The sequence below is a fragment of the Vitis riparia genome, chromosome 12 (genome assembly GCF_004353265.1).
Source record: "Vitis riparia cultivar Riparia Gloire de Montpellier isolate 1030 chromosome 12, EGFV_Vit.rip_1.0, whole genome shotgun sequence".
NCBI lineage: Eukaryota > Viridiplantae > Streptophyta > Magnoliopsida > Vitales > Vitaceae > Vitis > Vitis riparia.
Window position 1 is genome coordinate 20,969,861 of NC_048442.1, and position 14,916 is coordinate 20,984,776.

General features: G+C 31.9%; 2 protein-coding genes across 2 annotated transcripts; both read left to right on the forward strand.

Annotated features, from left to right (window-relative positions):
• Window positions 1–4,327: 4,327 nt before the first annotated feature.
• Window positions 4,328–5,222, forward strand: LOC117927063. The gene is made up of 3 exons (XM_034846449.1): window positions 4,328–4,440; window positions 4,548–4,664; window positions 4,799–5,222. The coding sequence occupies exons 1-3, from the start codon at window positions 4,363–4,365 to the stop codon at window positions 5,063–5,065; spliced, it is 462 nt and encodes a 153-aa protein (XP_034702340.1). The 5' UTR covers window positions 4,328–4,362; the 3' UTR covers window positions 5,066–5,222.
• A 2,725-nt stretch (window positions 5,223–7,947) lies between these two features.
• LOC117926352 (probable WRKY transcription factor 65) lies at window positions 7,948–10,133 on the forward strand. Its single transcript, XM_034845443.1, has 3 exons — window positions 7,948–8,227; window positions 8,334–8,480; window positions 9,482–10,133. The coding sequence occupies exons 1-3, from the start codon at window positions 8,091–8,093 to the stop codon at window positions 9,930–9,932; spliced, it is 735 nt and encodes a 244-aa protein (XP_034701334.1). The 5' UTR covers window positions 7,948–8,090; the 3' UTR covers window positions 9,933–10,133.
• The last annotated feature ends 4,783 nt before the right edge of the window (window positions 10,134–14,916 follow it).

The following is a 14,916-nucleotide window of genomic DNA, read 5'->3' on the forward strand; positions in this document are numbered from 1 at the left end:
CCAATTACGAATGTAGGTATGATTGATAATATTATAATTTTTTTTTTGTGTGAGTTTATTTTGTCTTTATGTTACTAACATTAAAACTCACTCAAAAATTAATTTGGATAAAAAATAAAAAAGGGAAGTGCAAAAGTGATATTTAAAATAAATTTATGAGTATATATTTTTTATTAAAATATTTTAAAAAATAATTAAAAATATAACAAATAGATTAAGAATTTTTGTATTGTACATAAAGGTATATGGCTTTCATAAAAAATAAATAAATAAACTATTTTTAATATTTGATTTTATAGATAGAATTTTTTAAAAAGCAATTAAGAAGTGTGTTTTAACAAAACTCAACTCCATATTATACAAAGTTAGGTGTCAATTGCATCACAAACCCTATATTAAGGGCCTGTTTGGTTACTGTTTTTGAAAACTGTTCTGAAAAACAGTTTTTGAGAATAGTTTTTAAGAACAGTTTTTGGTGTTTTTTTAAAAAAAAATTGTGTTTGGGAACTGAATTTTGAAAAACAGTTTTTGTTCTCAAAAACAAAAAAACATGTTTGGTTGAGTTAATAAAAAAAAAATTAGAACAAATAAAACAAAAAACACATTTGAAAGATGTTTTTTTTTTCTTTTCTAATTAATAAAATATTTTCTTCAAGTAATTTATATTATAAATTTATAAATAATTTTTAGATATATAGTTCATTTAAATTAAAAAATTATTTATTTTATTTATTTTAAAATAAAAAAATATATATATATTTTAAAATAAATCAAACATAATAAAATCATTTTTATCTCTCCTAAATCTAAAATTCAAAATGCCACCCTCTTCTCTCACTCGGGCATCAAGAAGCCCTTTTCTGAAGTTGCCCTCCAGCCGGAAAAATCCCTAAAAAAAGCCCTTCTCTCACTCTGCCACTCTCAATCCTCGCAGGTACTAATCTAATCGTGTTATTATTATTTTTTTTCAACCTCCGTTTGATTCCCAAGAAAATCCATGCCCCATTCAATTTCCAGGAAAATTCATCCTCGTTTGATTTCCGAGAAAATCCATGCAAAACCCCCAAAGAAAACCAAAAAAATTGATTTTCTTTTGCTCCCTGTGTTTTCTGGATCCGTTTTAGGGGTCTCTTTGCTATTGTGCCATTGGATTTAAATTTCACGAACCTGAATCAAAACTGAGAAACGGGAAAAATCAAGAAGAGGCCACGCGACTGTGCTGGAGAGGAGAAGAGATGAGAATGGGAAGAAAAAAAAAAAACACGGAGAACAGACGAGTTTTTTGTTGTTTAATTTTGTTATGTAAACAGTAGAAAAACAGGGAAAACAACATTTTGTTGTTCTCGAAACAGTGCCATTTTGAGAACACGGGAAACAACAAAAACAAAAACGACTCTCTCAACCAAACGAGTTTTTGGTGTTTTTTGTTTTCAAGAACAGAAAACAGTTCTTGAAAACACTAAACAAACAGGCCCTATATTATTCATTCTCCTAAAATTTAAATTTCGCTCTCCCCCACCAAAACACAACTCTCATCCTAACTCTCTCTCTCTCTCTCTCTCTCTCTCTCTTTTCTAAATCAACAATAATGTTAAATTTCCCCTTGTCCTTTGTGTTTTCCTTATCTCTCCGTTTGATTAGTTTGGTGTTATTTTGCATTCATGGCTTCATTATGAAGGTGTATTTAGCCCATCCTGAATAGGAAACTCTACCTTGTAATTATTTCATCTCCACCACATCCTTTTTGCATAATTCTTTCTCTTCTTTCATTTAAGGGTAATAAGCTAGCCTTCTACATAATGGATGAAAGCTCTACTCTGCCCCCATAAATGTCACAAATTTAATTTCATGAGAAATTGGGTCTAAATTTGTGGGTCAATCCCCCAAAACCTCACTAACAAACTAGACAATTTTGTCTAAGAAGATGGTGCTTGACTTTGGCCTTAAGAACCCTAGATTTGATATTTGTGGTTGAGTTTTGGCCATTGATTGAGTTGGACAATATTCTAATAGAACCTTTTCAGAGAACAAAAAATTCAAAAGCATTGCTGTGATGAATTGCATTATGCATGTGAAGACCTTTTTGGAGGCTAATATATATAAATATATTATCTTGGTATATATAAACCCTAGCCCAAGTACCTTCCAGGGTCTAAGAAAATCATGTGAATGTTGATTCCTTGGACGAGAGGAAGGAATCAAAAAGCCCCCATGATATGCACCAGAAACAAATAAAAAGATGAGCCCTTTTCTCCCCCCCACATTCACAAGAGACGCATGCCCATCAGATACAGACAATCTAAAGATGAGATAACAAAAATAATGATGTTACTGAAAATATCAAAAGAAGGGCACACTAATAGTACTAAAATATGGATATACACATGAGAGAGAGAGAGAGAGAGAGAGAGAGAGAGAGCCTAACACAAAAGACAAAAGCTAAAAAGGAGTGAATGAAGGAGAAGGGCAAGTACTAACATCCAAAGTCACTGTTGCATGCCTTTTTTAGAGTGTGCATACTGTATATGGAGAGACAGACAGTGAAGAGAAGACAAGTGAGTCTTGTCCTTGATCCAACATACATGCATGTAATGTTATTACTTATTAGGTGTTTGTTCCTTGGTCTTATCCACCTCCACCGAATTACCAATTACCACCACCATTGTTGGCTTCTTCCCCCTCCAAAATATCTAGTCGTCTTTCTTTGGACTTTGTGTGGGATTTGTTCAATGGATTTAGTGCCTCCTTCAATTCTACCACTTCTCCTTTAACTTCATGATTCAGGTGAGATTTTAGAATATCAGAATTGAAACTTAATAACTTAAATCATTTAATTTTTATGCTATAAAAGCCCATTGTGTTGGCACAAAAAAAAGGAGAGATAACTCATCTTTTCAAAAGATTCGTCTGAGAATATTGCAAGCCATGGCTAATTAATTAATTTCATTGTCAATCACCAAGAAAAAAGAGCTTTTCACTTAATAGTTTTAAGGCCAAAAAAATCAACCTAAACTTTATGAAAAGATATGTAACAGCTTGCTCCAACCTTGTAACTTAGAATTTAGGGAGCCATGGCCCATGACCCATGACCCCATCAAAGATATTGTCGGTGACGCTGCTTAACCATTGAATAGCCATGTTGTTGGTTGTCATTTTCAACATGCATCACTATTTATCTGTCATCCTCATCATCTAGACATCAAAAATTAAATAGGCAGATTAATTAAGTCGTCAAAGTTTAGAATTTAGAATTGCTTAATTAAGTAGTTGAAAAATATCGTTTACTAGTTTATAAAACGCTACGTGACATACATGAAATTAAATAACATATGGACCGGTCGCCCTGCTTAATTATTTATTGCTTAGAGATATAATATTTTTTAAGTTTATGTAGGCTTTGATATTATATTAAGGTACCAACTATATATTAAGTAATTCACATGTCGTTACACATAAGACATGATGGAGAAGGAATTGAATGGAATGATTCGACAAAATTAGTGATGCTTTTCCAAGAAAGTAAAATGGGAAAATGGAGAGAGAGGTGGAGTGGGGATATGGAAATGGAGAAGAGACAAAAAGAGAGAGAGAGAGAGAGAGAGAGAGATATGGGGATATTCTTGTGACAGCATGTGAACTTTTCCGTGGAATTGAGACAAAAGGGTAGCAAACGGGAAGCTCGTGATTACTGATTACTGATTACTGAACATGACTGAGTGGTAGTACTAGCCTCTTCCCACGCCACTCCTCTTCTCCTTCTCTCTACTCTCGACCCATGCATGCATGCATGCCATCTTCGTCCTTATTCTCGATTAAAGCTGTCCCACACTTGATACTTCTCATCTCCCTCATCTCCCCCATCTCCCATATCCAAACTTCCATTTCCTTTTTAGCAATCCTAGGCCCTTACTCCCCACTACACATTCAAGACAGAAACTTCTTTGGTTTTGATCGTCTATGTCCATTCTACCATATTATCTTATTTGTTATGTCACAGAGAATAAATAGATATTAAATTCTATGTAAAACAAAATATGGAGGCATATCCATTCAAAAACACGCATGATTCCTGACCCACAAAAACCAAGTGAGTGGACTACACCTTTGCAATCCACTCGAGGGTTAAATCGATCGCTCCTGATTGTGTGACATTAAGTATTATATTTTGTGTATTACAAATATAAATGTATTTTAGAGAACGTTTCAAATTTTCACACTGGACCAATCGAGAAAGGACAATTTGTACCCTTTTCTATGCAGTGTAGCAGTACGAGTGTAATATAAAAGGCAGCACCCCATAACTAGCCATCACATCGAATAGCTGAGGGTGTGAGAAAAAGGGAGAGAGAGAGAGAGAGAGGGATGGTGTCAAGAATGCAGGGGAGAACGGTGGTGAGGAAGAAGCTTAACAAGATCTCTTCCCTTACCAAATCCAAATCTGTAATACTATTTCTTTTTCCTTGCTTTTGCTGGTTAACTGAGCATGTTTGCGAGAGAAGATTTTATGGTGTTCATAGAGTTTGATTGTTGTTTGGATGATTGTGCAGTTGCAGAAGAGCTCAGTGGTGGTGGATGGTTTTTACCACATCAATGAATTGAAACTCAGATTGGAGGCAATGGTTAGAGAATACTCAATCCTTCTCCAAAATCTTCAGTTGCCCACTGTATGAGCTCTCTCCCTCTCTTCCTATTTGTGTTTTTGGTATGTTTTGAGCCTTCTAAGGCTAGAGGTAAGTGTTGGTGTTGAATTGATGATCATGTTGTATCCTTGTTTTGTGGTGTGATGGATTGGCTGCAGGAAGTGAAAGTAGAGAGGATTCATGGAGATGGGTTACTGGTAATAAAAGTGAAGAGTTGGGAGAAAGGGAGAGGCTTGCTGGTATCCATCTTGGAGAGCTTGGAGGAGATGGGTGTGAATGTGGTGCAAGCTAGGGTTTCATGCACCCATGGCTTCAACATGGAAGCCGTTGCCGAAGCTCAAGACAAAGCCCCTGATATACAAAAATTGACTCAACAAATTCACAAGGCAATTGCAGAACCTGGTCATGGTGGAGTAGTACTTTGACATTCCTGATAAAACCCCAAATTTGTAGCCTAAAAACTCTATCAAATGGAGCTGCTTTATCTATACATATTTGATTCTACTCTTAATTAAGCACATAGAATTAATGGAATTATCAGTGGACACCAAGTGTGCCTGCTAAGTGCTAACTACCCTGAAACTTGGACTATTTACATTGGCAATGATTTTGAATTTTTTTTTTTTTTTTTTTTTGGTGGCTGGTCAAGTGTCATAATTTCCCTTTTTTTTCTTTTTCATTTTGAGAGGGTAAGTGGAATTTTCAATATTAGGCCATGCATCCGTTTGGTTCCCTAGATTAGACCCTATATCCATTAATATCAACTAAAATGTATATATATATATATATATTTAGTATTTTTTATCATCTATTTTTTCATAATTTTATTTAATTAAGTATTTTATTTAGTGTTTTTATTATTTTTTTAACATTTTTAAAGTTAATGATCAAGATTTGCCTACTATAAAATAAATCAATTGCAAAATTTTAATAAAAGATAATCTATATATTATTAAATATTAGAAAAATTATGTTATCAAATAATTACTATGCTAAAGTTTTAACACAAATCTTCAGATTTTAATGTATAATCTAAGTTGTAGATGATATTTCATACTTTAATCGCATTATTATAATATTGATGTATTTTCCATATTTTCTTTACATTTTCTTACAATATGTCGGCATTTTTTCATGCCTTTAGTCATACTCTTTATACATCAACCATATTTGGTACCTTTTAGGTATTTTTGTAATATTTTATAAGTACGCTAAATATGATAATAAAACAAAAGAGCTACTCTACTCAAAAACCAAAACTCATAGTAATAATTAAATGTTTGCTTCCTAATTAATCTCTGAATCTATTTTTTTTGAGCGATGACATAAAACAAAGGAAATAAAATATTTGTTTATTAGATAATTAATTAAGGTTGATCATAATTTGACTAAACTATACTCTTATCATGTTAAGCGGGTAAGAAGTGATTGGTAATAACGATTATTTATTGTTTAATAATGTCGATTATTGATCAGGAGGTCGAGGTCAACAAACAACACCTCCCTCTATTATTAAATTGATGTATCTTATTATTGTATCCCTCATTAATCAATGTTATCTCATCTTAATTATCACCTATAAAATATAAGAAACAATTCAATTAAAATTCGGTGTAGCCATTATAATGAACACATATCGACCTTTCTCGAACCATCTATTAAACTTTAGGTATCATTTTAGTGTAATCTTTTTATATATTTAAATTTATTGAATTTTTCTTAGCGCTTTTATTAATATCACATAATTATAATTATATTTAAGTTTTTTTTCATATTATTTATTATTTAAAATAAAAATATTAGAAATTTTGTACATACAAGAAGAAAATATTTTAAGACTAGTTTTCAACACGGAGGAAGGAACTTGAAACTTTGTTTAATACCAAGTCCAATTTGCCAACTCCTTCTAGTTGGAGCCGCGTTATTTGATTTTTATTTATTTATTTTTACTTTATATGATAATCCTTTTATATATATAAAATTAAAATTATGACTTTTTTTATGTTCTAGATAGTTGACTTTCATATGTTTGTTCTATTAAAAGTCAAATAAAATGGTTCTTAGATTTTTCTCTTGACGCGCATGTATAATGCCACTTTCCTTTGAACAATTTTTTTATTTTTTATATATAAATATGATTTTGAAAAATATTCATAAAAAATATATTATTAACTATTTAAAAAATGGGAGCATTTTACTACTCTAATAATTAAAACCATTAGAAAACAAATATATTCATTGTTTTTTATTTTGGAAATTGAAAATATATTTTAAGAAAATTACTTTTTTTTTACTTTTAATATTCAGTATCTTTTAATAAATAAATAAAATATTTATAGAATTATTTCAATAAAATTTCAAGATGTGGATTCCTATTTGGTAATGCCCATTTATTATTTTATATTTTTAATGGTTTTTCAAATAAGAGTTTATTAGTATTAAATAATAAGTAAATTAACTTTGTGGGGTAGTTCAGTTGGTCTGGGTTTGCTTTTCAATGGTCATCAGTTCGAGTCCTTTTATGACCACTGAAGGTTTATCCTGTCGTTAACTTGTTGGCCGGACATCACGATTAAAAGTATTAAATGATAAGTAAAGAATAAAAAAATCACAAGGCAACTCTAGTGGGCCTATCCATCAAATGAAATGCAGTGGGTCTTTTTAAGGTTTGGGTGGGCCCTCTTGCATATATTTTACTGGTTTTGATAAAAATAATAAATAGAGTGAAGGCTTCCAAACAAGTCCTCCACATTTTTTTTAAGGATGTTTGGAAGCCCTACAAAATAATTGGTTTCAAAGAGGCATAATTAAAAATGCCTGAATTTGTTTTTTTCTCAGACCATCATTGCGTATGTACACAATTTTCAAATTATTTTAAATTAATTAATTTTAATTGAAAATTCTTGGTTTCTTGCAAGTTAAGGAACTGGTGGATCACTCATGATTAGGTTTATAATAATCATTAAATTATATTATTTACATTTATAAAAATCCCTGAATATTCAATTTTGGTAGTAAATAATTTATATTATTTCCAATATTTTCTTCTCTCCTTTTATAAAATTAATTTCCTTGAATATATTTTTTTTAATTATCCATAACTTATCTATCATAATATTAAAAATTAATTGTTTAATTTTTTTTTAATTAGTTTAAACTATTTATTTTTTATTTTTTTTCTCGAAAAATAAAATTTAATATAATAGGGAAGTTGCTGGCACATCCACAATAAACTAATCAAACTGCCAATCTGTCAACGTGACACCCCATATTAAAAGTTAAAACCCACACCCACACAATCCCACCACTCCCCTCTCTCCTGTCCGGCAACCCTTCCACCTCCCTTTCTCGGCGACCCTTCCGGCCTCTAAATGAAATGATCATCTTCACCACCCACCAGGGATCAACGGTGAACGGCCTAGAGTAACCCAGTCGCAACACTTCTTCATCATGGACCGTAGGCTCCACATCAACCCCTTCATCAATGAGCAAGAAGAAGACCCCCAAGGCTCGTCCGAAACTGCCCCGGACTCTCCCCTTTCGGGCGACGAGGCCAAGTTGGCGGCCACCCCGTCTCCGAAAAAGAGGTTAGTTGTGATTTTTTTGTTGTGTTGGATTCCGGCGGGAGGATGTTTCTCCGGTGAGTTGTTTTTTGAAAAATGACGGGTGTGTTGTGGGGAATTTTGGTTTCAGTAAGAGGGGTGTACAGAAAAGAGTGGTGTCAGTGCCGATCGGAGGCGTTGATGGATCACGGAGCAAAGGAGAGGCATATCCACCGTCCGATTCGTGGGCCTGGAGAAAGTATGGGCAGAAGCCCATCAAGGGCTCTCCTTATCCCAGGTATGTCAATGTTTTTAGTATTTCTTTTCTTTCCAATTTTAGATTAGAAACCAGAATAACCTTTTAACTTCTTCAATGTTTAGACAAGTATTTTTAGCATTCGGGTTGGGTCTAGGTTTAGCTTTCTCAACCCAAATTCATTTCACACTAGGTTTGAGCCAAGTTATTGGGTAATGGACACTAACCTAATTTAATATTATAATATAATTTATATTATTATAATTCTAATATTTCATTTCAAATGATTTTAAAAGAAAAAAAAATATCAAATTTAGTTATATTATGTATTAATTTATTCTTTTAGAAAGATAAATAGATTTATTATTATTATTAATGTGTAAAATAATATGTTATTTACTATTTAAATTTTAGTATAAACGTGTAAAAATGAAGCCTAGGTTAAACTCAAACCAATTCAAGTTTAATCAATAGTCCAAATAACACGTCCAATTTGGTTGAAAAATGAAAATGAGAGTCTTGAATTTACGTGTACATATTGTTTTATCCAAACCCAAAGACTCTTGAGCTTTAAAACATGTTTACAAATTATATATACTCTTTTCGACCGGTATAACGCCTTTGTCGTTGTCTTATAAGATAACGAGATCAAACAAATAAATAATTCATATGAGACCAAATAAGAATTTGCATCCAATGGTATAAATACTGTCACATTTGGACCCGAAGGGTCTCATGACTTTAAAACAACTTTAAAGTTAAATAACTTGTATCCAATTGTGTAAATATTTTATGATTGGGAGCGAATCCAACTGTGTAAATATTTATACGATTAGGAGAACGGATGTTAAACATCACCTTACTTTCCTATAGTTTCTTTAGTTCATCAATTTATAAATATTTTAAAAAAATTGAGGGATGGTTATAAGATTTATGAATTTATTTTACCAGAAAAAAGGCGTAAGATAGAAAAATTATCTTAAAACTTTTTTTTTTTTTTTGAGAAAGTAGAAAATAATTAATCTGAATTTTATTGAATGCAGGGGGTATTATAGATGCAGCAGTTCAAAGGGCTGCCCAGCCAGAAAACAAGTAGAGAGAAGCCGTGTGGACCCCACCGTGCTCATAGTCACCTACGCCTGCGACCATAACCACCCTCTGCCCCCCACCAAGCACCACCATTCCACCGCCCCCGCCGCTGTTACCGCCACGGCCACCATCGCTACCCCATCCCCTAAATTCCCACCGGAAGAATTCGCTGTCTTTGCGAGCCAACCTGATCTCGAACTTGGCGGTGATTCCTTACTCGCCGACGGCCATTTCTCTTGGTTCTCCGAGGTGTCACCAACCTCCCTGGCCATGCTTGAGAGCCCGGTTTTTGTAGGAGGTTATTCGGCCGAAGATGACGTGGCGGTGTTCGCCATGGGAGAAGAGGAAGAGTCCTTGTTTGCTGATCTCGGTGAGTTGCCGGAGTGTTCATTGGTTTTCCGGTGAAGCGTGCGTTACAGTGCAGATACTCCATTGTGTGGCGGTACAGGATAAGGCCCCTGCAGCTTCCAACTTGGTCACTCCTATCAACAGCTGATATTGTAATCACCAGGTCCGGACCACGCCCTTATATCATGACTTTTCACATGTAAATTTTTTATTTTTTATTTTCCTTTTCTTTTTCTGCCACGAATCTCACTGTAAAAATAATTTAAAAATAAAAGAAATGAGAAATAATAATTTATTTCTTTTATTTGGTTGATTGAAAATTTAAGGAAAAATATAATTATAGAATGACGGAAAATAGAAATATATTTATGTTATGTTTAGTTATGAGAAAGTAATAAAAAAGGAAAAAATAATTGAAGAAAATGATATTTTTTATATTTAATTTTATTATAAAATATAATTAAAATTAATTAAAAATTATATATTTTCAATATATTTAATTTTTATATAAAAAAGGATAAAATAACTTAAATAAATTTGATGGAGGATATAAAAATATTTTATTAACTTTACATTTATTTATTTTTCTCTTTATTTCTTTCTTTTTTATTTTTCCTCATTTTTTTTAAAATCAAACATAATCTTAAAATTTAATAAATTATTTTTATATATTTCTTTAAATTTATTTATTTTCATTTATTTATATAAATATTGACTAATTTAAAAAATTATTTATTCCCTAGTAGGTAAATATTTCAAAATTTATTTCAAATATTGAATAATTAAGAATTTTATTTTCATAATCACAATAAATAAATTTATTTATTTTCATAGCAACCTAGGGAAGTTATAGGAAATTATAAAGTATTTACCTACATAGGTTAAAAAATTCCTCCACAATAGCAACCTTTTAACAATAATAACAATATATCAAGAAATAACAATAATAATCTAAGAATATTCAACCAAAATGACATCAAATATAACATGGAAAAACCTTTTAAATTGAGGTAAAAAATCACAAAAAAGGAAAAAAAAAAATCCACTTCAATAAAAATAAGGATACAAATAAATTATCATTAGTTTCTTCACCTTGAAAACTAAGCTTAAGGTGGGAATTCACCACCTTATAAAATAATGAACATGAAAAGAAATTATACCATAAGAGCTTTTTAAAAAAGTTGATGAAAGAACTTGTACTTTCACCCCTTGATCCCTAGAACAGTGTTTAGAAAACAATTTTTAATTTTTAATTTTTTTTCTACCACTTTTCACCGAAACCCTAAAGCCCTAATACTATTTATATTTGGGTTTAGATAATACCTAAATAAAAATAGCCTAATACATGAGTTTAGGAAACTTTTCATGGGTTACATAAACTTAACCCAATAATCTCCCCGTCCAATGCATTGGGGATGAATGTCAATCTATAACTCCATCACATGGAGTTTAAATTGGTTTTACCAAGCACAACTAAAATTTATGCTTGAGAATAACTTTTGTCAACATATCTAAGACATTCTTATTTGTATGGATCTTCTTTAACTTTACTGCATTTTCTTCAACTATATCCCTTAACCACTTTTTCTATCTAAAACCTTTAATAACTAAGTCTTATATTTTATCAACTTTCCACTATTGTCTCTTTTCAACTTGAACACCCATTTGTTTTTCAATGTTTTTCTTCCTTTAGGAAGTTGTTCCCACTTATAAGTTTCATTTTAAAAAAAAAAAAAAAAGAAATCCATCTCATCTTGCACAACTCTCAACCAATTGTTATTATCCTCATGAGACACATTTCTTTGTGCCTATCTCACTAGCACTAGTGTCGCCAAGCTTGCATGATGATGTTCTGCCACTTACTATTGTGGATATTGCATCTCAGCCTTTGATATCAAGAAGTAACCCTCACCTAAATTCCTCACCTAGTGTTCCTGTTTTTTTTTTTTTTCTCTTAACTTGGACTTTGAACCTTCTTTTATCACCTTTACCACCACGCCTTCACCACATGGTAACCTGCTCACAAAACAACATTTTAAAACCAAAAATCATACTAGTCACCATTAAACATTTTTTTTCTTATGCCCTTGAACCCACATCAGTTACTCAAGCTCTTAAATATTCAACATGGTGAATGTAATGTCAATAGAATTTGATGCTTTGGTTTGAAATGGAATATGAGAACTTGTTCCTTCTAACCCTACTCAAAACCTTGTTAGTTGCAAATGAGTCTTCGACATCAAAATGAATCTTGATGGTAACATTGAACAATAAGGCACATTTTGTAGCTAAAGGGTCACCAATGCCTTGGAGTTGATTATCATGACGCCTTTAGCCTTATTGTCAAGCCTACAACAATTTGAGTGGTATTATGCCTTGCTCTCTCTTTTGAGTGCCATATTAGACAAACGGAAGTCAACAATGCTTTCTTTCATGGCTCCATTAACGAAAAGGTTTTCATATCCCAACCACTTGACTTCATTAACACTAACCATCCTACTCATGATTGTAGGTTATGCAAAGCTCTCTATGGTCTTAAGCAAGTCCCCCATGCTTGGTACCAAGCATCGAGCAAATGTCTTATTCAATTTGGTTTTCATACCTCCAAGTCAGACTTCTCACTCTTCATATACTCATATCACAACATTACATTATACTTCTTTGTATTTGTTAATGATTATCACTAGTAAGGATAACAACTTCATCTCATAGTTCATTGCTTAACTCTCTAATGAATTCTTAACAAAATATCTTGGTCATTTATACTATTTTCTAGGTGTTGAAGTTGTCCTTACTACAAATAGAGTATTCTTATCCCAACACAAGTACATTTGGGATCTATTAGAGTGCCACAATCCCTTAATGGCTAAGGAAATGACTACCCCCTATCCATTACAAAACCCTTAACCTTACATGATGGTACTCCACCCTTAGATACTACACAATATCACTAAGTTGTTAGGGCACTTCAATACTTATGTATCACCCGACTAGATATCTTTTTCACTGTGAACAAGCCTTCACAGTATATGCATTAACCTACTTAAGGCCATTGGGCTATTGCAAGGAGATTGCTTCGATACTTGAAACATACTGTCTTTCATGGTTTTTTCCTCGAAAAAGGCTCACCTTTTTGCCTACATGATTTTTTCGATGTTGATTAGGTAGGTAATCAGGATGATTGAACCTCAACCACTACCCATGTAGTATATTTTGGCACTAACCCAATTTATTGGAGTTCTCGAAAACAATGGTATGTTGTTCGTTCATTAACTGAAGCTAAATACAAAGTAATTACTTCAATTGCAACTGAACTCGCATGGGTGCAATCATTACTCTATGAACTAGTATCTCCCTCAACCAATCTCCTATCATATACTATGATAATGTTGGTACAAACTACTTGTGTGTCAACCTCATGTTTCACTCCTATATGAAGCATACCGCCATAGATTTTCATTTTGGCATGTGATAAAGTAGCAATTAGACAATTGCAGATGTCACATTGATCTTTTTAAGATCAACTTGTAGATGCCTTGACGCAAGCAACTTCTCCAGTTTTGGTGTTTCCAATGGAAACACTATCTTGTGAGGGCATGTTAGAGAAGAATTTAGGCCTCCCAAAGAAGTGTCTGAGTCATATCTATCTCTAATAACAACAACAAATCAGTGCACTATCCTTTCCAATACAAGCAGCAAGGCTAGCAAGTTACACCACAATTTGACTCATAAACCTTTCCATAGAAAACATAGTGAACCACATTTTAATTGTAAAATCCCGTAAATTCTTCCTTTAATTTAGGATCATGTAATTAATTTTTTTTCATAGTATTTGCATAAATATAGATGTAAAAAACCATAATAGCAATATATAGAAATTTTCTAGAACTCTGTTATAGGGAATCTTCCATTATGGACTTCTGCATAGCTCAATTTAAATTGTTGAGTTTTACCATAGAGGTTGAATTCCCTTTTATTTCTATCACTTTCGAGAATAATTATTCTCACAACCAAGTTTTGGTACCACTTGTTGGGAAGTTAAAGGGACTTATAGAGCATCTACCTACACAAGTTAAAAGATTTTTTCACAATAATAATAATCTCTCAATAATAATAACAATCTAGCAAAAAAGAACAACAATAATCTAAGAATATTCACCAAAATAACACCAAATATAACATGGAAAAACCCTCCAAATGGGGGTAAAACACTACATAGAAAATTTCTTCTACTTAAAAAAATTGGGGATACTAATAAATCCTTAATAGTTTCTTCACATTGAAAACCTATAGAAACATCAATACTTGAAGTGAGAATCCATTACCTCATAAAATAATAATTAGGAAGAGAAATCTTACTACAAGAGTTTCCCTAAAAATTTGATGAAAGAACTTGTATCTTCACCTCTTGAGCCCTAGAATAGTGCCTAAAAAGTAACTTTATTTTCTTTTTCTTTATCAATTTTCATCAACATCTCATTCTAATGCTATGTATATTTAGACTTAGAGAATACCCAAATGAAATTAGCTTAATACATGGGCTTAGGAAACTTTACATAGGTTGGATAAATTTAGCCCAACACCTATAACCATCCAACTATGCTTGTAAAGACCAACAAAGACTTAGAAATGCAATTTCATCGTCTTCAAAACCAAAAAGCCTAATCTCAATTTAGCCGATCTTAACATCTTTTATCATTTATCATATGCATATTTTGTTAATTTTTTTTAAAGATAGTAGAAGTATAGGAAATATAACTATTAAAATGTAATTAAAATTTTATTTCATTTTTGGATATATATTCTTTACATTGAAATATTATATTATGTAATACAAATAGGAATATAAGTACTTTGCACTTTATCCTTATTATAATTTAATTTGTAAATATTAAAAACAAAACACTTTTATGTTGCTCTAGAAATGTTATAAAGTGCAAGTGAATTTGTAGACTACTTTTGCCATTAGCTAATGCTTATTTCCTTTTTCATTTTATGATGTTAAAATTTTTGTACACATTTAGGAGCATTTCCACTTAGG